The 27,275-nt window shown below is 41.0% G+C and overlaps 1 protein-coding gene across 12 annotated transcripts in view; it reads left to right on the forward strand.

Annotated features, from left to right (window-relative positions):
- LCORL (ligand dependent nuclear receptor corepressor like) overlaps nt 1–27,275 on the forward strand; it is a 151,221-nt gene that overhangs the window by 78,209 nt on the left and 45,737 nt on the right. For 7 of the 12 annotated variants that reach the window (XM_034442728.3, XM_087875205.1, XM_034442731.3 and 4 more), the window contains exons 2-4: nt 14,606–14,671; nt 26,090–26,169; nt 26,347–26,473. In XM_034442728.3, the coding sequence (XP_034298619.1) occupies nt 14,606–14,671; nt 26,090–26,169; nt 26,347–26,473 (273 nt within the window). Of the gene's footprint in view, nt 1–7,162; nt 7,264–14,605; nt 14,672–26,089; nt 26,170–26,346; nt 26,474–27,275 lie in introns of those variants that run through there. The other 5 variants (XM_034442729.3, XM_087875208.1, XM_087875210.1 and 2 more) reach the window with 2 other exon arrangements.

Consider the following 27,275-nt stretch of genomic DNA (forward strand, 5'->3'; position numbering starts at 1 on the left):
TAACACTGATCAGCTGTAGGGCGGCCCTTTGAAGCCCCGCGACAAGAATTTAAACAGTTTTTTTCCCTCTAGCCATCAGCTGGGACTCAGGAGGCAGCAATAGATTGGGAGTGGGTGGGGTAAGCGAATGGCCAGCGATCCAACAGAGCAGAGAGTGAGGGTGAGTGAAGGCGTGGAGGGGGCAAGAGAGGGCTTTGGCGACCCCTGTGAAATGGCCGTTCGACCCCCAAAGGGGTCGCGACCCCCAGGTTGAGAACCGCTGATCTAGCCCCACCTTTCTCATGATGTGCTCTGCATATAAGTTAAATAGGCAGGGCTACGGTATACAGCCTTGCCAGACTCCTTTCCCAATTTTGAACCAATCAGTGGTTCCGTGTTCATTTCTCACTGTTGCTTCTTGACCCTCATATAGGTTTCTCAAGAGACAAATAAGATGGTCTGGTACTCCCATCTCTTTAAGAACTTGCCACAATTTGTTGTGATCCACACAATTAACGGCTTTAGCATAGTCAATGAAGCAGAAGTAGATGTTTTTCTGGAACTCCCTAGCTTTCTCCATGATCCAGCGTATGTTGGCAATTTGATCTCTAGTTTCTTTGCCTCTCCAAAATCCTGCCTGTACTTCTGGTAGTTCTCAATCCACTTACAGCTGGAGCCTAGCTTGTAGGATTTTAAGCATAACATTACTAGCATGTGAAATGAATGCAATAGTGCGATAGTTTGAACATTCTTTGGCATTGCCTTTCTTTGGAATTGGAATGTAAACTGACCTTTTCCAATCCTGTGGCCACTGTTGAGTTTTCCAAATTTGCTGGCATATTGAGTGTAGCACTTTTACTGCATCGTCTTTTAAGATTTTGAATAGCTCAGTTGGAATGCTGTCTCCTCCACTAGCTTTGTTGTTACTCAGATTTCCCAAGGCCCATTTGACTTCACATTCTAGGATGTCTGGCTTGAGGTCAGTGACTACCCCATCGTGGTTATGTTAAGCTCTTTCTTGTATAGTTCTGTGTAATTTTGACACCACTTCTTAATCTCTTTTGCCTCTGTTAGGACTGTGCCCTGCTTCATTTTGTACTCCAAGGCCAAACTTGCCTGTTATTCCAGTTATCTTTTGGCTTCCTACTTTAGCATTCCAATCCCCCATGATGATAAGGACATCTTTTTTTGGTGTTAATTCTATAAGGTGCTATAGGGCTTCATAGAACTGGTCAATTTCATCCTCTTCAGCACCAGTGGTTGGAGCATAGACTTGGATTACTGTGATATTGAATGGTTTGCCTTGGATTCAAACTGAGGTCATTCTATCATTTTGGGGATTGTATCTCAGTATTACTTCTCCTACTCTTATTGACTGTGAAGGCTACTCCATTTCTTCTTCTTGCCCACAGTAGTATACCTGATGGTCATCTGAATTAAATTCACTCATTCCTGTCATTTTAGTTTGTTGATTCCTAAGATGTCGATGTTCAGTCTTTTCATCTTTTGTTTGACCACGTCTAGCTTGCCTTGATTCATGCATCTTACATTCCAGGTTCCTATGGAGAAAAAATCTTTACAGCATCGGACTTTCCTTTCATCACCAGATGCATCCACAGCTGAGCGTCCTTTCGGCTTTGGCCCAGTCGCTTCATTCTTTCTGGCACTATTATTATTATTTATTATTATTATTATTTTATTAGATTTCTATACTGCCCTACTCCCGAAGGAATCAGGGTGGTGAACAGCCACAGAATAAAACACATAAATACAAAAATTTAAAATAGAATAAAAACGAATTAAATAATTTGGCTGAGACAAATTTAAAATACCCAATAATTTAAAACAAATTAAAATTTACATTTAAAAGGAGAAGATTTAGGCCAGGCCAGCTTGATGAAATAAGAAAGTCTTGAGCGTGCGACGGAAGGTGCGCAGATCCGGGATCCTCCGTATCTCTGGGGGGGAGCTCGTTCCAGATCATAGGTGCCCCCACAGAGAAGGCTCTCTGTGGTACTAGACTACTAGTACTAGCCCTCTGCTCTTCTCCAGTAGAATATTGGACATCTTCCAACCTGAGGGGCTCATCTTCTAGCGTCATATCTTTTTTCCTTTTGGTACTGTCCATGGGGTTTTCATGGCAAAGATACTGGAGTGGGTTGCCATTTCCTTTTCCAGTGGAACACATTTTGTTAGAGCTCTCTGCTGTGACCTGTCCGTCTTGGGTGTCCCTGCACGGCATAGCTCATAGCTTCCTTGAGCTATGCAAGCCCCTTCGCCACGACAAGGCAGTAATCCATGAAGGGGAGGGATGCTTTATTTTGGTTTATTGTGCTTAGCAAAGAACTGAAGTTGATGGCCTAAATGATTCCTTTCAATGTTGAGTCTGGAAACCAGAATCAACAGTTAACGGAATTAGATCATAGAGCAAAGTAAAATAGCACTATCCTATCCAATACTGTATTAACATAATAATCTAAAACCTGTGATAAAACAGCTGCTTCTCTTTCTTCATGAAATCAAAGTTGAAATAAACCTCCACTAAATGACTTTTTTTACTTCAGTCAGCTGCCCAGATATCATGTTGGGCTCACTTTGTAAACTTAAAAAACCTATGCTAATTAATTTTTAATTATCTAAGAAAGCATTAATTTGCACACAATTAAACCATTGTCTCGCCCTGTATAATATTTTCCTAATGTTTACTCAACTCATTTAAAAGAGGACTTTAGTTATACCTAATCTCTGAGAGGGAGGGGAGGGGAGGGGGGAGAGAGAGAGAGAGAGAGAGGTTTCGTATGAATTTTAGAATTATCATATCTGAATTGCCAGAGTCCAGACAACTATTGGATGATGCAAAGTACATTTCTCATCATTGTCACTTAGTGCCAGATTGGTTACTTCAGGCATTTTCATTTGCAATGTCTACATTTGCTGGCTTTTGGCCATAGAGGGCAAAACTAATCAGAGTTGTGAGTCCAGAATATTTTGGGGAACATAAGAAGGCTAATCTTAAAGCATGATGCTGCTTCCTGTACAAAATAGAAAACTGCAATAAATATAATTATTTTGATTGGTTGGAAAGCTCTGATTAAATTTTAACTAATTTTTAAATACAAACTCCTAACTTCTTCTCCAATTACAAATTCATGGAGAAGAAATAGAACCAGTATAATTACAAAGATGAAAAGGGGGTTTGTAGTCAGACTGCAGTTCCCACCAGATGGAACTCTAACAAATGGATTGTATATCCTTGGAATATGTATTTACATGAAATAGAGTTAAAAGATGAATCTAAGATATCAGGTGGTATCTGTCTGAAATTAAGCAATATTCAAAAAAGCTTACTGGAAATAAACTATTTAAAATAGAAATAAGTAAGCATAGCCTTTATGTTCTTCAGATTACAATTTGAGGAATAACAATTTATTTAAATCTTTAGACATAATCCCAAGCATAAATCCCAAAACAACCAATCAAGTAAGGAGGTAGAGAGTGATGGGAAGGAAGAAAAACTCAGATACAAATTAGGAGGTCTAGGAAGCATTTACAGGGTCAGCCATAAAGGATTCAGATGTCTATACAACAATACTCAAAGTTTGGGGAACAAACAGAGAGAGCTTGAAATACTAGTATACAAGGGCAGGTATGATATAGTTGCCATTACAGAAATTTGGTGGGATGAAACTCACAACTGGAAGGCTATAAACTGCATAAAAGAAACAGATCTAACAAAAGAAGAGGCAGAGTTGCATTATATGAGGACCCAGTTTGTGGGGGCAATAAACTGACTTTGTATAAATATACAGAAGTATGAAGGCTATTGCTTAACGCATTGTAAGCCGCCCTGAGTCTCCGGAGAAGGGCGGCATATAAATCAAATTTTAAAAAAAATATGTAAGAGATCACTACATCTGTACAGAAATGCATAAAACCAAGAATGAAAGCCGCCTAGAATGCATACAGGTTAATATAAAAGGAAAAAAGAAGGCCATTGCCATGCCATAGGTATTTACCACAGGCCACTCAACGAAACAGAAGAAGTAGATTATCTTTTTATTTATCATTTAACAAATGTACATCAGAATCACACCACAGTAGTAATGGGGAACTTTAATTACCCTAACATCAACTGGGATACAAATTCTGCATCAAATGAGAGAACGAACAGGTTCCTGATGAACCTAGCTGACAACGTCATCCAAAAGGTAGAGATGGGAACTAGATGAAAAGCTATACTGGACCTAATTCTTATTAATAGAGAAGAAATGATAGAGGGGGTTGAAGTTGCAGGAATTTTGGAGGAAAGTGATCATGTCATCTTGGAATGCAACATAATGCAGACATAAACAAGAACTTAATCAAACCAGTGTTTTAGGCTTTAAAAGAGCTGATTTCAACAAACTTAGAATTTGGGGAGGATTCCTTGGATGAATATCTTAAAGGGGAAAACAACTCAAGAAGCTTGGGAAACTCTAAAAAATATTATTATAAAAGCCCGGTCCAGCACAATACCACTGAAAAATACCAGCACAATACCACTAAAAAAGAAAAATAAGAAATCCAAGAAGAAACTAGCATGGATGCAGAAAAAACTCTCTGATAAAACAAAAGATAAAAAGGATAAGTATAAAAAATGGAAAGAAGGACACATAGCTAAGGTAGAATATCAGCATATAGTCCAAATCTGCAAAGATGGTCAGGAAAGCTAAAACTCAGAATGAAGTAAGACTTGCAACAAATGTTAATAATAACACTGATACCCATTGTCATCGGGGCACTTGGTACCATGTCCAAGAATTTTGTAAGATACATCAACAAATTGCAGCTTCCTGCAATAACACCAGCGGAACTGCAAAAAAACTGCACTACTTGGAACATCGTACATCTTAAGAAGGTACTTGGTTGATACCTAGGATGCTGGCAGCAACCCATATCAACCATTAGCACCAGTCAATGGTATTTGTGATGCATTTTTGAATGTTCAGTTGACTGAGTTTCATGTTTAATGAATAAAGTAAATAATTATAATAATTTCAACATATAAAAACAAGAAAAAAGTAAGACTTGCAACAAATGTTAATAATAATAGTAATAGTTTCTTTCAACATATAAAAAACAAGAAAAAAGTCAAAGAAACAATCAGTCCACTAATGGGAGAAGATGGCAAGGAAGTGATGGGCAGCAGGGGGAAAGCAAAGCTGCTAAATTCTTTCTTTACATCTGTCTTCATACAAAGAAAAAATAACCCAAACTACCAAGACAGAATCATAAAAGATAGACTAGGAATTCAAATTAAAATAGGCAAGAAAATGGTAAGAAAATATCTGTTTACTCTAGATGAGTTCAAATCACCAGGACCAGATGGATTACATCCCAGAGTTCTGAAGGAACTGGCAGAGGTGGTCTTGGAACCATTGAATCATATCTTTCAAAGATACTGGAGCACCGGGGAATTATCAGAGGACTGGAAAAAAGCTGATGAGGTCCACATCTTAAAAACAGATCCAGTAAACTATAGACCAATCAGCTTGACATCAATACCTGGGAAGATCCTGTAAAAGATAATCAAGCAACAGATCTGCGAACAGCTAGAAACAGGCAAAGTTATAACCAGAAACCAACACGGATTTATCAAAAAAAGATCATGCCAAACAAATCATTTCATTCTTTGACAAAGTGACTAAATTAGCAAAATATTTTGGACATAGTATACTTGGATTTCAGTAAAGCATTTGACAAAGTAGACCATAACCTACTTCTTGGTGAGCTAGACAAATGTGGAATAGACAGCATCACCACAAGATGGATTTGTAACTAGCTGACAAACCGCACTCAACATGTAGTCCCCAATGGAACTGTGTCTACATGGAGGGAACTAAGTAGAGGGGTACCTAAGTTTCTGTTTTAGGCCCAGTGCTCTTCAATATTTTCATAAATGATTTAGATGAGGGGATAGAAAGGGGTCTCATCAAATTTGCAGATACCACCAAGTTGGCAGAAATAGCCCAGAAGATAGGCTCAAGATCCTATCGACAAAAACACTGGGCCCTATCTAACAAAATGAAATTCAATGTAGAGAAATGTAAGATTTTATATGTATGCAAGAAAATACATGGGAAAATCCCTTTACCAATGAAAATTTAATTAGGGCTAGGCTTACAGTTAGGTCTTCTTGGAGTCAGGGCTAAGAACTAGAGTTAGGGGTAGGTGAGAAAAACTTGTCTAAAAATCTGTACAGGTACAGATTAGATGAAACTTGGCTCAATAGCAATAACTGCAAGAGGGATCTTGGGAGTCCTAATGGACAATCACTTAAATATGAGTGAGCAATGTACTGCAACCACCAAAAAAGCCAATGCAATTCTAGGGTGCATTTACAGAGGAATACAATCAAGATCACATGAAGTATTAATATTATTTTATAAGGCCTTGGTAAGATCACAATTGGAATACTGTATCCAGATCTGGTCACCGCAAGATAAAAAAGATGTTGAGACTCTGAAAAGAGTGCAGAGAAGAGCAACAAAGATGATTAGGGTGCTGGATGCTAAAACTTATCGTGTTCCCCCAAAAATAAGACCTGTCTTATATTTTTTTGAACCCTGAAATAAGAGCTTGGTGTTATTGCCATGCATTCAAAAGCCCAATTGGGCTTATTATCAGGGAATGTCTTATTTTGAGGGAAACAGGGTAATGAAAAGATGGACTAGGAGACATATGACAGCAGTATTCCAATATTTGAGGAGTTGCCACAAAGAAAAGGGGGTCAACCTATTTTCCAAAGCACCAGAAGTAGGACAAAAAGCAATCTTTGGAAACTAACCAAGTAGAGAGGTAACCTAGAATGAAGGCCAGATAAGGAACAATGAATGGAAACTGATGAAGGAGATATTCAACCTAGAAATAAGGAGAAATTTTCTGACACGGAACAATAAACTAGTGGAATGGCTTGCCTTCAGAAGTTGTGGGTGCTCCATCATTGGAGGCTTTTAAAAACAGACTGTACAGTCACTTATCTGAAATGGTCTAGGGTTTCCTATACCATTGAGCAGGAGGTTGTGCTAGAAGACCTCCAAGGTCCCTTCCAACTCTGTTCTGTTTTGTAAATGTTTTATAAAAACTTTGAATACCTTATCTCAGTGGTTCTCAACCTGTGGTCCACGGAACCCTGAGGGTCTATGATGTCATCATAGGGTGTCCCTGAAGGCTTGAAGAAATGTTGTGATTCAAATCTTGAGTTAAGGCTTGCAGGTCCGTGACCATGGCCCTTGGCCATAAAAGGTATTTAAAGGGTGAAGAAACGATTGAGAACTACTGCCTTACTTATTTGTAAGCTATTCTTATACAAGTAAAATCTCCATAGTTGACCACCTCCCTAAGTTGATCTTATTTTCATAAACTTGACATACACTATATGTACATAATAGAAAGCCAACTTCTCTATATTGACCACCTCTGAAGGTTGTATCTTGACCAGCTGGACTTTGATACATGGTATTAATTTACTCTCAATAACTTGACCAGTTGAGTTCAGTCTACAAGGGCAAGAAAAGTGAAATGCAGAATTGGTAGCATGAATTTCTTTCAAGAAGAATATCAAAGAATACAATATTTTTTACTTTGATTTGGCAGTAAAGATGACAGCTTCTTTAATGCTGATGACTGTGGACTCTTTTTCAAGTCGATACCTGACAGTAGCCTCGTTATGAATGGTGACAAATATGAGTAGAAAATTTTCTGAAGAACGTTTCACAGTTCTGTGTGCTAGCTTAACCAGAGAGAAACTAAAATCTTGGCAAATCGGCAAAGCCACGCTCATTCAAGAACCTGCAGCCCAAAGACTTTCCAGTTACCTGGAAATCTAAGAATTCTGCATGGATGCCCAGTGTCCTATTTGGGGAGTGAATAAGAGATATTCACTAAGAAATTAAGAAGAAATGGTCCATTTGCCTTGTAGTGGACAATTTCCTAGCCGTCCCCAAATGAATCATCTTACAAATGTGAAACTGAAATTTTTGCCTCCAAACATTACATCAAAAAATTCAACCTCTTGACCAAGGCATAATCAAAACATTCAAAATTCATTACCAAGCCCAGCTTCTGCAGTGGGTCATTGCTAAAATGCAAACCTATGATCCATTTGCAAAAGCAAAATCCTAACCCTAACCCTGACTCGGGAGCAATTTTCCAATCAGTACTAATCATGGTACAACCCAGTGGAAAAGTGCTGGAAACAACTGATGAAGCAGAAGAATTAAGTGAGGAGGACACACAGAAATTTCAGATATTCCGAAAGAAGAGGATGCCAGTCATTTGATAATGCAGTTAAATGTCATTTGCTGTGGAAAAATGCCCAGATATGCTGAGTGGTGTAGCCAGCGTTGAGAGTGCTTTCTCCACTTACCTTCATAACAAGAATAAGAAACAGACTAAAATTGACTCTTTTTTTCCAAAAAGAATGATTAAATTAGGAGAAAACAATACATATGTAAATGTATTGATTTTGTATGATACAGTATTGTATGATTTTTCTCTTTTCACCATCCGTGTTTCTGTATGACATTCTTTAATAAAAGCTGTACAATAAAATGAGCCATGTGTAAATATTAATACAGTTCCGTATGTTGACTACTTTTGTCGAGTCCCTTAGGTTAGGGGTCCCCAACTTTTTGGACCTCAGGGACCACTAAATTCATAATTTTAAATTCTGCAGACCATTAATATGATCTGCCTAATGACGGTGGGCGTGGCTAGGTGGTCATGTGACTGGGTGGGCATGGCCAACTCAATGTTACATCAAAGGGCACCTTACCAGCCTCTACTCCCACCCACTGCCCGCCTCCCCACCCGGCTCCTTAGGGACCAACAGGAAGCAATTTTTTGGAGCTAAGCAGCCACCATGAGAAAGAATTGGCAAAACAGCTCAGTTCAAATTGGATCTGACCGAGAAGGAGGCTCAGCAGAAGCACCTCATTGAGGACTACAAGCATAGGCTTTCCAAGCAGAGGGAAGACCTACGGGAGTGCAAGGCCAGGTACCGGCACCTGGAGGCTCAGCGGGCTGAGATGGTCAGCCAGTTCCAGGCCATGAACCAGTCCCACTGGAACGAGGCCTTCCAGCTCTTTGCCACCAGCGACACTTCCCTCCAGCCTTCGCCTAAAGCCCCACACCAGGAGGCTGAAGCAGACCCTGAATCGGAATTTCTGCTACCCTCCGGCCTACACAAAAAGACCCTGAATGGGGAGACTGCAGCAACAGAAACATTCATTGCACGTATCTGTTCCAGGGACAGGACCCGTGATTTAGTGCAATATAAAAAATGAAAATAATTTTTCTGTGGACCACCAAAATTTTCTCATGGACCACCAGTGGTCCATGGACCACCAATTGGTGACCACTGTCTTAGATGGTCAACTTTCAGAGGTTTTAACTGTATTTTAAATCTACACTCCAATGCAAAATTCTATGATGCAGCAGGTTTTTTAGGGCTTCATTGGAATCTGTAGGAATTATTCAGGACTTCTGTTATCAAATATAATATTTTTATGTCATGATTTGTTATTAGAAGTTTGCTGGATAAACCACAGTGATTGATTTGATGCAACATGTATCTATTAAGTTTACATCCAGCCTTTCCAAGTATTATTCAAAGTACTCAGTCATTTGATTTTTCCTCACGCTACTGTGTAAAGTAGTTGGGCTGAGAAAAATAGTCACAGGTCCAGAGTTTCCCAGTGAGCTTCCATAACTAAGATTAGACTTGAATCAAGGTTTTTCTAATATTAATCTAACATAACACTTTATCTTTTTGCAAGCCACAAGGTGTTCAATTTTTTCTTAAGTGACGCCCTCAAAGATGATCCTGTAAAAAAGGCAAATTCTTTGACATTAAGTGCTTTAGAGTGCTTTGCAAGTAGAAGAGCATAAAAAAGATGCTGGACAGCTGCATTTCTGGTTTATATGTCAGTGATTGTATTACTATTCCCTTAGCATCTGTACATTACACAAGTTTGCAAATTTTTATAACAAATTTTAAGAGGCTGTTATTAATGAGTCGTGTAATTCAATGTAATCAGAACAGAGATACTTTCATTTTATCATATTTTTATATATTATATTGTATTATGTTACATTATATTTAGAGAGTTTTTAACAAATCATATTCCCTATTAAAATGATAAATCACAGCACATTGCAACTTGATAGATTATGCAGAGGTGTCCAACTCATGTCGTCACGTGACATAGCATGACTTTCCCCCCCTTCGCTAAACCAGGAGTGGGCATGGCCAGCACATGATGCATCCAGCCTACGGGCTGCAAGTTTGACCCCCCTAGATTAGTGGCTCCTTTAGACTGGATTTTCTTCCGATTCATCTCATCTTTTTGAATTTTACCGGCACCTTCATTCTTTACAAATTACCCTGTTCATAGTTCTTCTAGAAAATATCTCCTTATATTCTCATTGGCAACCGAGGCTTTAGATATTCACTATTTTGAAAACTAGTTCAATTTTCACACAGCCCTGAATATACAAAGTGTATTTCTGATAAACTTTATATCTTAGACTATTTGTTGAATCAGTTCAGTCCATTCTGAGTTTGCCATTTTTTAAATAGAAAGTGGTATGAATGGGATCACTTTTCACATAAATCCCATTTATATAAAGGCACGAGGTACAGTAGAAAGTGTGTGAACCTAGTCTCTGGGTTACGAGCGTTCTGTTAGTGAACATTTGATGTTATGTGATAAGCGCCGCCTAGCGTTTGTGAACAAGTTCAGAAAGTACAAATCTTGCAGCACTATGGCAGTTGTTCGCCCTTACGAACAACTACAGAGGCTCTGCAACATTTGTCCTGAAGTTTGCCGGCCAAAATGGAGCTTCTGAGGGGTGGATCCGTTCAGAAGCTCCGTTTGGGTCTCATGCTCCCCACAATTGCTTTTCCCCCAACCTGCTGCACCAGGTCACTTACCTTAGATCTAGCAAGCAGTCTCCTTTCCAGAGCCCTCTGCAATTTCGTTCGGGCCTCCGCAGACCTTGACTGGAGGTTGCAGGCCAAAATGGAGCTTCTGAGGGGTGAATCCACCCCTCTGACACGCTGTTCGGCCCTTTGTGGCCTCACTCAGCCCTTTGCAGACCGAAATGGAGCTTCCGGCGGGGCGAATCCAGCGCAGCAGGTTGGAGGGAAACAATTGTGTGGAGCATGAGGTATTTCAGTGTGTCAGGGAGGCCTTGGGTGGTCTTAGGCAGGTGGCCTGTTCCATCAGTAGGCCCCCATGGCCTTCCCCACAGTGAAATACTTCTTGTGCACTTAACAAGCCTCGTATTTGATTAGCAAATGCGTGGGCAAAAGGAGGGAGTGATCCTGTTCAAGGTACGAGATTCACTCCCACGAATCCTCAGGTTATGAATGGAATGGGCAGGCTCCATTACATTCGTAACTCAAGGACTATATGTGTGTTGGGGAGAAGATGTATATCAGCGCCTTTAGTTCAGACATATCAAACTCAAGGCCCACGGGCCATATCCAGACTGCAATGTGATTAGATCTGGCCTGTGGGGCTGTCCTGGTGACAGCAAGGGGCTGGTCCCCACTGTTTGGCCCCATCCCAGCCAGGCGTTCTCCCTGTGTGTGCACACAGGAGGCAGCGAGCATGTGGGGGCTGGTGTGCAGCTGACCTGTGATGAGCACTGTCTTATCCCGCAGGCTGACCATGTTCTAGCACTGAGTGGCTGCCACAAAATTGTAGAGCAGCACGTAGAGCACTGACTGCAGTGCTGCACCTGCCACCAGCGCCTCTGCCACTTCCATGGCCTATTAGCTGACCCGACCTCATCCACTGGCCCTGCAGCCCATGAGGGCTTCCCTTTCACCAGGACGGCTCCCGCCCCACCCCTGTATGGGAAAGCCATGGCCAACAGCATTGCTGCCACCTTCTCATCCTCCCTACGTCCCCTCCTTCCGGGCTTTCTTGGTGGTCTCCTGTCCTAGGGGACTCCCTGGCCACCTGCTGCCCTCACTCCCTCCCTTCATCCCTTCCTACGCGCAGAGGGAGGGAGGAAGGAAGGAAGGATATGGGAATAAGAAAGAGGGAGGGAGATTGGAATGACAGGGAGGTAGGGTTTGAGGGAAGTCGTCTCTTAGCACTTGGCCACCAGCAGCCCTGCTGCCCTATCACCATCCCATCTTGGCCTCTTCTGGTGGTCTCCCATCCTATCACTGAGGATGCTTTGCTTACAAAGCTGAGTCTCCTTGCATAGAGAGGCAGTGGGCCTCCCTCTGACCCATGCTGTTTGCCCTCCCGCACCCACCATGAGCATCCTGGCCAAGGAGAGCAAGCACAACAACAGCAGCCTCGAGGAGGAGGTAACCACGGCCAAGCACCCCCTTGAGGAAGCAGGGCTGGGCTGCAGGTCCTGGTGCTCTGGGAGCTTGAGGGCCAAGCTGGACACTTGCCCTCCACTGCCCAGGGCTCTGGGTAGCCTGCACTGCCCTCCGGTGGTCCTCTGCATGTCTTGAGAGGGATGACCAGGCTCCTCTGGTGGATGAGACTTTGGCACTCACCCTAGTCTTGTCTTCCTCCAATGGAGACCTCTGGATCCCCCCTCCCACCCTTGCCTGGCCCCCCACAGGAGGCAGAGGATGACCCTGTGTGTGGAAGTGCAGAGGAGAAAATTTGCAGGAAACAGTTTTCTTCAAGTCCAATTTCTGCCTTGACAGATCTCTGGAGAGGAGGAGTGGGTGGCGGGAGAGCTGCGTGAGGTAAGACTGCCCCCAAAAGACAGCATCTTTACCACACACGATTGGAAATGGGGATTTCCTTTCAAGAAGGGCCAGCCTCCATGCTGGCCTGTGGAGCACTGCTCTCCTGCTGTTGTGGCCCGCCAGGGGTCAGCAGTACTGGCAGCAGAGTAGACAGTGAGGCAATTGGGGAGGAACATGGGCCAGTCCTTGGGGGCTGGGGAAAGCTCGGATGAGTGCTCTGCATCAGACGCAGAGAGGGAGATAGACAGCAGCGAGGCAGAGGAACAGCTGGAGCCCGTTCCCAGTGTGTGCATGTGCAGAGCTGCCAGAAGACAAGAACAACTCAGAAAGCAGGGTCGACTTGGGAGTAAAGCCACACCTTGGAGATGATTGGCCCCTCCCATAGGAAACAAAAGAGCAAACGGGGAGGGGGCTTTTGCAGGAAACAGTTTGTTCGTTCGGTAGTTTCAAGAGTGGAAAGTTCTGTTCGTGATGCTAAGAGACTGCCAAGTTTTGCCTTACTCTGCATTTGGAAGCAAGTTATGTGGCAGCTTGCCAAATGAGATAAGGTGTGTTGATAAATATTCCTTTGAAAAACTGTTTGGACAAACCTTGCTGACTGTGAATGAAAGTAATTCACAGTCGTGTATATAAAAGATGTTTTGCCGGGACCAATTCCTGCTTCCTGCTTTTTAAGGGAGCCTAGGTCAGAACACCTGCCACCTCCTCTTGCTCTCCAGAGATCTGTCATGGTAAAACTTGGATTCAGAGGAAACTGCTTCCTGAAAACTTTCTCTTCCATACTTCTACATGCAGCAGCATCCTCGGCCTCCTGCTTTGCTGGGATTGGGCACCGGACAGGGAAACAATGTCCAACAGTGTCTGGGATTGGGAGAAGAACATCTCCTTTGGCATGGTGTTCACATGCATACACACAAACACACAATTCCAAGCTTGAAGACTTTCATCCACATCTGAGCTTGCAAACTACCAATCATGCCTGGACTTGGGGAGAAGGGCCCCTCCTTCCTCTATGAATAAAAGTCCCGAAACTTAGAATGCAATATGTGTGTGTGCACGCATTAACTCACTAACTCACGTCGAGTTAGCCAGTACAACTTGTTCCACCCCAACCCAGGCATCCCGAGTCAGCTGCGCCCAGTGAGCAGCGTCGAGCTGGCCATGCCCATCATGCTACACCCATCTGGAGTGTTGGAGTGACCTGGCTGTGACCTGGCCTATCCAGCAATGCTCACTTGGCTGCGTGAGTAGTCATAGTCTTACATGCACCTGGCCCTTTTAGGGCAACCATAATGCTGATGCGGCTCTGTCTGAAATTGAGTTTGACACCCCTGTTTTAGATCATTGAGTTTTTCTTTGAAATCTCTGTAAAGGTAATCCTCAACTTACAACAGCTCATATAGTGACTGTTCAAACTTTCAATATCTCTGAAAAAAGTGACTTATGACTGGTTTTCATACTTATGATCATCGTGGCATCCCCATGGCCACCTGATCAAAATTCAGATGCTTGGCAACTGACACGTGTATGATGGTTGCAATGCTGTAGGGCCATTTGATCATCTTTTGCTACCTTCTGGCAAGCAAAGACAATGGGGAAGTCAGATTCACTTAGCAACCATGTTACTAACTTAACAACTGCAGTGATTCAAGAAAGGTAGTAAAATGGGGCAAAACTCACTTAACAAATGTCTCACTTAGCAACTGAAAATGTGATTGTAAACCAAGAACTACCTGTATCCAGAAACATTTCCTTTTCTGTAACAATGTGCTTATATGCAATGATTTTCAGCTGCTACATTTGTGAAACTATTTGATATACTGTACAGTAAAATGTTTAATTTTTGTTTTTTGTTAGGCTTTGAAAGTATTTTAGAAGGGCTTTATGGACCAAGGCTACGAAGAGACCTCAGTTTATTTGAAGGTAAATAACTATTTAAAAAACAAACATCTTGGCTGTGGGTTAAATGTTTAAAACATTTTTAACATTGAGAAATCTTACTGGATCATTTTAATGTAAATTTTATGATTTAACATTGGTTCATGTTCACTTTCTTTCAAAGTTATTGCTTAAAATGGCAAACATGCAGTTAGATTTTTAATCTATGAAGTCCTTGAATTAATTAAGTCAATCTAGAGTTTTCCTCATTTGGAGTACTAAAACTCTTATTCCTTTCATTAGGAATCTTAGAAAATGAAATATAGTAATAGCATTGAATTGTGTAGAAACTGATTAAACCTGAAAAGTACAATGATTTCATATTAATTTTCTCTTGTTTAATATGTCCTGCAATGTACCTTATTTTTTGGAGTATGCACCTTTCCCCCCCCCCAAAAAAAGAGGGTGAAAAACGGGTGTGTCTTACACTCCGAATGTAGCCGCGCCCAGCCTCTCAAACAGAGGTTTCAGTGGCTGAAAAAAGCCTCAGAAATGAAGCTTCAGAAAAAAAGCCTCCAAACAGACCTTCAGAAAAAAACAAAGTTCCAGAGGCTTTTCTTTTTTTTTGAAGCTCTGTTTCGGAGGCTTTCAGAGGCAGAAAAAAAAGTTTTTTCTGAAACAGAGTTTCAGAGGCTGAAAAAAAAAGCAAGGCACAGACCTCACAACAAAAGAACCTGTTGCTAAAATTCATCTCTGGGAACAGTTGATTGGGGATATTCCGAGAGGCTGATCCACCCGCCAATCAGCTTTTTTCTTATTTTCCTCCCCAAAAACTAAGGTGCATCTTATACTCTGAAAAATACGGTAATTTGATTCTTTTGTTCTTGTAAAAGAATGGCATTTCTTTGGAACATAACAGGACAATTCTTTAATGAGAATTGATTTATCTACCCAGTGTCAGTAGAATCAGACAAGACCTTTTGGGGGTGGCTGAAACTTTAGAATTCTCAGTAGATATTTATATTTTAAGTGTTTCCCTGGGGGATACAATCTCCCAGACAGGATTGTTGTCCCCAATTCGGGTCTGAGCCTGGTGCCGAAGCCAATGATGGACGCCAAACACGAGGTGCAGGTTTTCTGTTTGCTTTTTATTGGAGTACTCCAAGGAAAAGGGCTCCTGGCCAAAATACCAAGAACAAAGGATTAAGTAAGATTTATACATTTTCACTAAAAGAAAAGGCAGGACAAGGCGAGATAATAATAAGCATTTTAGTAATAATTCTACAATTTGTTCTATTGATCTTTAGCTGTCCCTATTCCTAAACCTTGGCTAATGAATGCCCCAGGAGTTATCTAATACACATTTAATTGGCTGCAGGCCATCACTATTCCTAACTGTTAGCTGAGATCTGCAAGTTGTCAGCTTTCTAACTACCGAGAATTATTACAAGATTTACACATGCATATTTCCTGTAGATAAGCATTCTTTGTTCTTGCCAGACAAACTCTGCAATTACAGGCTTCCTGATTTACTTTCAAGTGTGTATCATGATCTGGCTTTATTTTAGCATACAGCCCATCAGTATCATCTTGATCATTAGTGGTGTATGGCAGTGGTGAGTTTCAAAAACTTTTACTACCAGTTCTGTGGGCATGGCTTGGTGGGCGTGACAGGGGAAGGATACTGTAAACTCTCCATTCCCTCCCCAATCTGGGGAAGATTACTGCAAAATCCCCATTTCCTCCTGATCAGCTGGGACTCGGGAGGCAGAGAATAGATGGGGGCAGGGCCAGTCAGAGGTGGTATTTACCGGTTCTCCGAACTACTAAAAATTTCCACTACCGGTTCTTCAGAACTGGTCAGAACCTGTTGAAACCCACCTCTGGTGTATGGTAAAGATGGTGCTAAGAGGCAGTTCAGAGCACAATAACATAAAGAGAGGCACATATTTAACCTTTCAGTGCTAGTGCTAGAGTGTGATTTTGTTTTATTTTTGTTTTATGTTGCAGTTAATAAGGAGGATTGAGGTTCTTTCATCTCAAGTGTCCCATCAGCAATCACCAGAATGATAAGTGTCAAGATAGTGATTCTGGTGGTATTTGTTTTCTTCCACAATCCAAGGATCTTCTTGCCAAAATAGATATAGGTGCTCTTGGACTACTGCAGATGTATGATTTTAGAGAATATTAAAAGTCAATTGATAAACATGCCTCATGATTTTATGACTTCCATGATATCTTTATGAGAGATACCCAATCTATAGATGGGTAACTATGATAGTTCTTTAACATAGACAAATAAAATCTAAAATCTTTTTAGTTTTACCAGGATTATTTACCAGAGTTAGATTAGTTAACTCAGGGGTAGGGAACTATGGCTCTTTTATGACGTGTCAACTCTGAAGCAAACACGATTGGGGCCATTTTGGAGGCTTCAGGGTTGCCACAATGCGAAGCAGGGATAGGGAGGGGGAACATAGTTAGATGGGGTTTTGGTAGCCAAAACAAAATAGTTTCTTGTGGGAACCAAGGACATTCCAACAGGTGACTGGAGAAGAGGGGTGGTGATGTAACCAGGCAACCAGCCAGCACCTTGATTGGACAATGTGACTGATTATTTGGGGAAAGGGGGAACTTTCACCTTTTTAATCAGGTGAAAACCGCGGGAACTTTCAGAGTCATTTTCACCAGTTTGCGCCAATATGATATCGCCAATAAAACTGTTCTTTGAGGAATCTGCCTCGGAATTCTTCTTTCTATGGGGCTATTACTTAGAACCTTGACAACTTTTGGACTTCAACTCTGAAGTTGAAGTTGAACTTGATGCTGGCTCAGGAATTCTGGGAGTTGAAGTCCACAAGTCATAAAGGGGCCATAGTTCCCCACCTTTGAGTTAACTGAAGACTGATATCAGTGATAAGCAATGTATGTCCTTGTGGACATGTTGGATTGTAATTCCCATTATCTTTCATAGTTTACCACATTGGCTGGGGCTGTTAGAACCTGGAGTTTAACACCTGAAGGATCAACATTGCCAATTCCTTATTTAGAAAATGCTGATGTTACTAAATTCTCAATGATGTCTGTAATGAGGAAATGGCTGGGGTATTGACAAGATAATCTCTGAGTCTTATTGGAGCCTGAATTCAGGGGACTTGGATGTTCTGGAAATAATAATGATGCTAGAGGAAAACCTGTGATGATTCTGAATGAAGGAAACTAGGATATGTTTCAAATTTTCTCCCTTTGTGTATGTATACTATTTGCCATGTAGCTTTTCAGCATAGTTGGTATCACAAGGGTCTGTATCATGAGCCTCAGACAGAGATAAAAGATCCTTCATAGTTTTCTGTGACCAGTTAAACATACATAATGGTGTTAATTGGAGATGGCATAATAATTTTGGATTATCTGTGAGAAATATATCATAAGCTGAATGTTCCCTGATTTGCATTACCTGAAAATGTGGGCAGAATATTTGGAGTTATGAGACTAATCAGTTGTATACTTTAGTTTTGCTTTTCCTTGTTACTTATAGTAGGCAAATAGGAGTGGAAGAGCAGTTCCATTCATGTTTTATAAAAGCCTTTCAACTTCCACTATTACAAATCCCAGAATCTAGCTATGTTCCATTCTAACACATGGCAGTCAAACTTAGAGTTGAAGGAAATTGTCCAGTTCTATATTATCAATTTTCTGATCCATTTGGGTATTAGTTATTAAAAATTAAGCGATCTTTCTATTTTGACTGATCTCTCAGATTTTAATTCTCTATGCATCAGTTCTTAATTAATCAAACAGCATTGGTATTCTCAAAATAGAAATTTTAGCAGCCTTGGAACAATCTCAGGATTTGCAGAAGAATAAATTTTTATATCAGACAGAAATATTTTATTTGGTTGGTTTTTTTTAGTTACTGTACTTTAGTGGTAATAGATTAATGATCTGACTGAGTCTTAATAGTATGATTTATGCAAGATTTGAAAAAGTTATTTGCCAATGGCAGTGACATTTATTGAACATGGCAAGCCATCAAAACTTTGGAATACAGAGTCAGATAGGAAAATCTGCCATTGCCTGCCTTGGAATAGGAGCAGTCAAAGAATGTAGATTCTTGGTATGGTCTTCAACTGGCCGCTGGCTATATTTTCCCTAAATAGGTCCTGTGAGAAAGGAGTCTGGTGAGCTTGCTTAAAAGCACTCAAGGTACTTGTGACAACCTTCTCCTTCAATCACTTGGTTTGGTTCGATGAATCTTCTAGTCCTGAATGGGATTGCATTGCCCCAATCAGAACTAGTGTAATCTGGGGTGACTGTCATTTCCAGCTCAAGGAGCAGGTGGCAGAGGATCAGCCTATTTGGGAGTTGTGCCGATTCTTAAACAGAGAGTCCCTCCTTCCAGTCACTCTTCACCACCTTGCAGATATACTGTTACAGTAGATTGTATATGGGGTTATTCTTAAAGAGATAATCAGACGCTACAGATGGTGTAAACATCTGCCCATGTAATACCTATGCTGCATTATTACATTTAAAACCATATATGGCAGAAGACCTAATTATCAAAATGCTCATCTGCCTCCCATAGAGTCCATACAATCCAACAGAGTTGGCTAGTTTTGGGTTCTATTAACTAAACAACCAGGACCCAGGAAGCAATCCTTCCCTGTTGCTGCACCTGCCTTCTGGAACAGGGTCTCCCTGGATAATTGTACTATTATTATTATTATTATTATTATTATTATTATTATTATTATTATTATTGGTTCAATTTATATGCCGCCCTTCTCCAGAGACTCAGGGCGGCTTACAATGTGTTAAGCAATAGCCTTCATACTTTTGTATATATCTGCTTAGTAGGGCTTTTGGCCCCCCCTAAGCGGTGTTCTTTTTTATACAAAGTCATCTTATTGCCCCTACAATCCGGGTCCTCATTTTACCTACCTCGAAAGGATGGAAGGCTGAGTCAACCTTGAGCCTGGTGAGATTTGAACTTGCAGTAATTGCAGGTAGCTGGTGCTAGTTAACAGCACTTTAGTCTGCTGCACCACCAAGGCTCTTGGCCTTTAAATTTGGCTCGTCCCCCAGGCCTTGGGTTAGTGAATAGTTGGCCTATCTCAATTGGAGGATGGAGCAGATGTTCTTTTTAATTTATTCCCTATGGTTGACTCCTGTTCTGTTCTTCTGTGATACTGTTTTCTATCTATTTTTAGTTGTGAATCTGTCCAGAATTGTCAAGAGATATCAGGAGGCTTAGAAATTTGATGAGTAAATAACTAAATGGAGGCCTCTCTATTGAAAAGAGACTCAGTGTTTGACATAGTCAATTAAAATTAAAGACACTTGCATGAGTTTGTAATTTAATTTTCATATAAATTCAGAAAAGAAGGATCTTAAAGGAAGGACAAACACATCCTTTAAAAAAGAATTTTTATCATGGTCACTGAGCAGAATTGATAACAGAAACACACTAAAAATTAAAGTAGGAAAAATGTCAAACAGAAAGGAATACTTCATATGGAACATTTTATATATGTGATCTCCAGTTTGGAGTACGAAATGGTAGAGACTAGGACAGTGATGGCTAACCTTTTTGCCATTGCGTGCCAAAAGCGGGGGGAGTGAGGGAGTCGTGTGCCCCCCCATGAATGCGTGTGTGACCCACTCACCCGCCCATGTGCACATGACTACCCCGCGCCCCATTTTGGGCCTGGCAGGCCTCCCTGAAGCCTCTGGAGGCCGGAAATGGCCCGTTTTCAGATTCCTGGTAGGCCTGTTTTTCAATCTCCACAGGCTCCAGAGGCTTTCTCGGAGCCTGGGGAGGGCAAAAATAACCTTCCCTGCCCCCCCCCGGGAGGCCCTCCGGAGGCTGAAAACAGCCCATTTCCTGACTTCCGGTGGGCCCGGAAGACCCATTTTTTGCCCTCCCCAGGCTCCAGAAGCTTCCCTGGAACCTAGGGAGGGCAAAAACGGCCTCCCCCACCCCCTCGGTGGCCCTCTGGAGGTCGAAAATGCCCTCCCAGAGCCTGCATGAGCCCTGTACTTACCTAGCATCCAAAACGGGCCACGTAGAGACTCCTGGGATGGGAGGGGAGCCAAAAATTAACTGGCCAGTGTGTGCATGCACGCTGGAGCTGAGCTAGGGCAACAGCTCATGTGCCCACAGATACAGCTCTGCATGCCACCTGTAGCACGCGTGCCAAAGGTTCGCCATCATGGGACTAGGATGTAAAATTCTGCTTAAGAGAGAAAGCCAGAAATGCAATTTTTTAAATCTCATGTTTGCCATAAACTCATGGAAGTTATGCAATCTGGGCTGTATAGATGACGTCAGAAAATGATGTCAAACTTTCTAGAAGTTTGGGAGAGTAATTTGAATCACAAACTTTATTGTTTCTTTTAAATAGGATCTTTTGCAAACATATTAATAAGCAGCATTTTTAATTCGGGTTTCATTTTGGCCTGTGTAATCTTCCCTATGTCTAATCAATCCTGTTAATTTTTTATTTATTTACTTATTTGTTCATCAAATTTTAAAACTGCCCATCTCCCTCACAGAATACAGGTAATCCTAGAAAGTAATAGAGCCTGTCAATTACATTCGTAACCTGAGGATTCATTAATTGAATCACATTAAATGAATGTGACTCTTCCCTGCTTTACCCAATGCATTCATTAATCAAATGCATAGGTCATTAAGTGCACATGAGTTATCTCAGGCAGGGGATAACCACGGTAGGGGCTAGTGCTTCTGACTACCCAAGGCCTCCTTTGACCCACTGAGATATCTCATACTACACTCCCTCCCTCCTGCCCTACTGGGTCTCCACAGGCACTGGGCCTGTGGAGACTCACTTACCTTTCAGAGATCTGGATGATCAAGTGAGCTTTCTCGTCTTCAGACACTCTGTTGTGGTTTAATTGTCCACTCCCAATGCTCCAAAATTGGAGCGGTGACAGAGTGGGACCAGCCAACCCTGCTCAGCTTGGCTGACTCACTGAGGCTGCCTGTGCAGGACACCCAATCCGCTTTTGGAACACCAGGCAGCCTCGGTGAGTCTGAAGGAGTACAATCTTGCGCACCTTCAGGCCTCTGTTTTCCTTGCCAAAAGCTTTTGCAAATGGATCGGAGGCCTGAAGGAGCACGAGATTACATCTCGAAAGGTTTTTGTCCCCTTTGCAAAAAGCTTTTGGTGCGGAAGACAGAGGCCTGAAGGAGCAGAAGATCGTGCCCCTGTGGTTCTTTGCACCAAAAGCCTTTTGCAAAGGGGACAGAAGGGTATGTATGAACACAGCCACTTTTCTGCCACATGGCCCTGACTCTTCAGATCTTCAAAATATAAGTGAGCGATCAGTGATGGGATTGTGGGGGGGGAATAGGCAGGGGGATTGTTGCAGTATCTGTGCGATTGGTTCTAAGGGTGAACAGCTACAATAGTGCTGCATCATTCATAACTTCGGGACTGTCATAAGTACTTTTGGGGGCGGTGTTGTAAATTTGAATCATTGCTAAGTGAACTGTCATAACTGGAGGACTACTTGTACTTACTTCCACAGCCACAGACTGAGTGGCTGTGGATACCGGCATCTCGGGCCGAGCGAGAAGTTCCAACGCTGTCTATTGGGGGCGAGGTGTTGCCCCCCCGTAGACAGGGCGTGCAACCTGGGCGTCCTCTTGGATTCACGGCTGAGTTTGGAGGGTCATATCATGGCCGTGACCGGGGGGGTGTTTGCCCAGGTTCGCCTGGTCCACCAGTTGCGACCATACTTGGACCGAGATGCCCTACACACAGTCACTCATGCGCTAGTCACCTCCTGGATCGACTACTGCAATGCTCTCTACCTAGGGCTGCCCGTGAAGACCACCCGGAGGCTTCAGCTGGTACAGAATGTGGCCGCGCAGGTTGTTGCGGGAGGGACCAGATACTCCCATATTACACCTCTCCTGCGTGGCTTGCATTGGTTGCCGGTTGCCCTCCGGGTGAGATTCAAGGTGCTGGTGTTAACCTATAAAGCCCTTCATGGCTTAGACCCAGGCTATTTGTTGGACCATCTGCAACCAGCGTCAACTTCCCATCGCCTGGTGCGCTGTCACAGAGAGGGCCTACTCAGGGTGCTGTCGGCTAGACAATGTCGGCTGGCGACCCCCCAGGGGTAGAGCTTTCTCTGTGAGCGCCCCCACCCTTTGGAATCAACTTCCCTTGGGGCTCCAGTTGGCCCCTGACCTTCGCACCTTCCGCCGTGAATTGAAAACCTGGCTATTTATGTCCCACAGCCTGGACTGATGGGGTAGTATATTTTAAATTTTTTTAAACTTTTCATATTTTTGTGTATATTTGTTGCTTTTAACAGTTGCTTGGTCGATTGTTGTTGTGAGCCGCCCTGAGTCCTTGAGATAGGGCTGCATACAAATTTTATAAATAAATAAATAAATAAATAAATAAATTTTCAGTTTGGATGAGTTCAAAGAATAGCTGATATAACATACAGATTATTTTTGAGTCAATTGTTAAGAGATCAGAGCTTGAATCCCACTGTACCTGGGAAATCTTAACCTTTTGTTTGCTTCCATTGTAAGAATATAAAAGAAAAGAATAGAAAAGGTTCTTGGGGGAAAAAAGGACAGTATTCATATGTGTGCAGGCTATATTTGTTATAGGATCTTTTTCAACAAAATCTTCAAGATTATAAAGTGCTTTATGCATAAAAATACATTTAGCACTAAATGTGTTGACTTTTAAATATCCACCAAAACCTGTTCATCATTGTTATAAAATTTTATGTCTGATTAATGCTTAAAATTGTTCTTAATTACCATTTTGTTTACTACTTATCTGTCATTAACCTGCAGTGGCATAATTTAAAATGAAACTCTAAAGATGTAATTTGCTTAATTGTACACACATATTTATTTAACGTGTATGTGTGTGTGCATGTGCATGTGTGTGAATCCCAAATGAGACAGGTACACATTTCAGCTGATTTATGTTGGAAAGATATAAATATGTCTTGTTAATTTACAGTTTTGAGATTTTTATTTTAGCTGGATTATGATCAATTGAAAATTTGGCATAATGCTTAGTATCATAAATACTTAAAATAGCAAAGTGTATCATACATATTCCATCAGAACTAATTACAATACAATGACATTTATGTTTTCATAATTAAGGTCATACTAATGGACATGTGAGATTTGCTAGTGTGACACTGTACCATAGATTTCTTAACCACTGTATACGTTTTTTTTTTAAAAAAAAAATAGTTGTTGGAATAGACTGTAATGAATTCCTTTGGCTTTAGTATGTACCTTAGAATTACTGCAATCATAAGTCCAGTTAAATCCATTGGATTAGTTAAAAGATATTTGTGTTGCAGTATAACCTTTTGCCCATATGCTCCCTCACTTCAACAAATAGGAGTTTTGAAATTTCTACTTCAGTTTTTATTAATTTTTTTTATTACAGTTCTATCCTACCTTTCATTTAGGAGCTCCAGATGGGATACATAAAACTCCTCCACCTGTTTTTCTCATAATAGCAACTTTGTGAAATAGGTTGAGCTGAGAAAGAGTTAGAAATCCCCAGCTTATTCTGCCATCAGAACATGATCAGCCAAAATTCAAGTCATAATTAATGGAGCTTCTTGTTTCAACAATTACAATTAAAATTAATTACTGTTTAATGTTTAAATATTCCTTCAACCTGCAGTTGTTCTCTTATAGAAGCTGAGAATTCTTTGGCCATGCCAGTTGACCTATCTGAGATTCTGGGTATTCCTATAACATTAACCATGGTTTAGCGTGAAGTAATGATTCTTCAGTTTAGATGTTTTAAAGCAGCGGCCCCCAAACTTTTGGGCACCTGGGACCGGTTCCATGGAGAGAGGTTTTTTCATGGACCGGAGGGGATGTGGTTTCATATGCTGCCTGCATCCCGCAGATGGGGCTTTGCTTGTTTGCGCGGGATGGTTTCTGGCATGCTACAGCCTGGTACCGATCCACAGACTGGGGGTTGGAAACCCCTGTTTTAAAGGATTGAATTGAATGGAAGGGGAGCACCTTTATGAACTAACACATTTGGATTAAAGGAGGAGGTGGATAATTCTAATAGTATTAGTCAAATGTATTGTTGAGTTTTTGATGTTAGCATTGTTAACTACCAAGAATCGTTGGAGATGGCAATATAAAAAAGTAATAAAGGCAACCTAAGCCAATATTGTCAATGAAAAGATCATTTAAGTTACAAGATGCAACAGTACTTTATTGGAATGGGAGACACTTGTTACAAGATGCAACAGTACTTTATTGGAATGGGAGACACTTTTAAACTTGTAATCCCATGGTAATATATTCACTGTACATAAAAATAAGTTTAGAAGTGAATTTGTACACTTTAATTGTACACCCAAACCCGATGGAATCAGTGACATACCTTTAGATGTGGCGAGACTCTTTGTATAGAACATTCTCAGGATGTTGCTATCTCCATAGTATGATACAATTGTAAGATTTGTTATCCAGAATCATGTATTTGATGATGGGCAGCAATTCAGTTCAATTCAATTTAATAAAGGTTCTTTATTTTCTAGAAAGAGTTAATGTAGGACACCAGGAACTCTTTTCACAGAAATTAAAGCTGCATTTCTGACAGTGTTGTTGTTGTTTTAAAAAAGCCCTAAACATGTATGTTATTACCCTGTTTCCCCCCAAAAAGACATCCCTGATAATAAGCCCAATTGGGCTTTTGAGCACATGGCAATAAGGCCAAGCGCTTATTTCAGGGTTCAAAAAAGTATAAGACAGGGTCTTATTCTTGGGGAAACATGGTAGTATATGGAGAGATTTGTGATGGAGGACCAGAGCATTAGGCAAAGTTAGTGAAGCAGATCATTACCCCTTCTCAGGAATCAAATAGCTAGATAGCTTCTGTCAAGGCAATTATTTTTCAAGCAATATATGCAGAATCCACCAAGAAGCAAATTTATAGAAAACATAATCTAGGATAATTGAAAAGTCCTAAAACCTTCCTACTAAAGTTGGAGAAGGAAATAAGATCTTAATGACAAGGAAAATCTATTATTTACTAAGCATAGAAAAGTGAAATAAATCAATTTACTGTAACAGTAAGACGGTGTGCAGAGGACCTTGCATTTGTGTTAGCACATGGAATGATAGTTCTTACGTTCTTTTAGTCTATTATAGTTTATCTTATGAGCTAGTCTACTTGTAGGTGCTCACTGTCTTATGAAGATAAATTGGCCTTGTATTTGAATAAGAATGATCTGAAATTTTGAGCAGAACTATGTTTATCCTGATCTAGCATCCAGTTTCTTAGTCAGAGGATCTAAAACATCTCCTGCTTGGCTCATTTTTGGCAGGGAAGCAAATTTGAAGTTGTGGTTACAGTTTAGGTGTTGGAATGATATTTAATTTTTGTCATCCTCTCTCTTCCTCTTCTCCAGACTGTGAACCAGAAGAAGTAACTGACTGGTCTATGGATGAAAAATGTTCCTTTTGTAATTTGCATAAAGAAATAGTCAGCGTGAGTATATGATCTTTTAACTCTTGACACACATTTTGTCCAAATTTCCAATGTTATTTAAACTATTATGCTATATAAAACATTGATAAATATACAGTATAATGGAACTTTTTTCTTGCTCACCTCTATTAAGATTTGCTTTTACTTAGAAAATTGAGAGTTCTGTATTCATTTTAGGATCCCTCAATGGTTCTTGGTTCTTTGCAGTCAACGCCTACAGAGGAGGCGTCTCAGGGCCAGTCCAACACTGATAAAATTGAGTGCCAAGCAGAGAATTATCTAAATGCACTCTTTCGTAAGGAAGGTAAGACTTGACTTCATATTGTGCTATATAATGCTCAGCAGAAATTCTACATAAAATTTAACTTTTTTTTCTTTTTTTAAAAAAATCTTTCTTCTTTAGCTCTAGTTTAATTTCTGTAAGGTATTTTGCAGTTGAAATAACTTTTCTCTAGTTGAGCTCTTCGTATGCATTTAGTTTATGAGGAAATTAATTTTTAAAGAAAGAAAAACTGATTTATTTTCCAATTTTTAAAAATCTTGTAACATTTCAAGTAATTTAAACTGAGCACCAGTTTAGTATAATATTCTACATCTTTCCATGCTCATGTGCTGCACATAATATTTTGGAACGCAGTGAAGGAAAATTTGCAAGAAATCTGTATCCCTACCTCACAGAATACTTGCAGGAAGCATGCATCCAGTTTTAGAGACAGTCGTTTTAAATTATCCCACAAAGAAAAAGATTCATTTTTGGGGGGTAATGATTAGTGTTTGAAGGTGAGGAGCAGGGGTGAAATGCTCCCGGTTCGGACCGGATCACACAATCTGGTAGCGATGGAGGCGGGTGGTTCGGAGAACGGGTAGCAAAAATCCCCACACACCCCCCCCCCATGCCCAGCTGAGCCGCACAATCATCAGAGGCTTTTTTTTTAACTTTTAAAAGCATTTTTTCTACAACTTCTGCCGAAAAAATGCTTTTAAAAGTAAAAAAAAAAGCCTCTGATGATCGTGCGGCTCATCAAAGGCATTTAAAAGAAAACCCCCCTTTTTTTCTTTTAAATGCTCTGACGATCCAAGCTGAGTTCCCTGATCAGCTTGGATCG

This window comes from Pantherophis guttatus, chromosome 8 (assembly GCF_059756535.1).
Source record: "Pantherophis guttatus breed Tessera chromosome 8, ASM5975653v1, whole genome shotgun sequence".
Lineage (NCBI taxonomy): Eukaryota > Metazoa > Chordata > Lepidosauria > Squamata > Colubridae > Pantherophis > Pantherophis guttatus.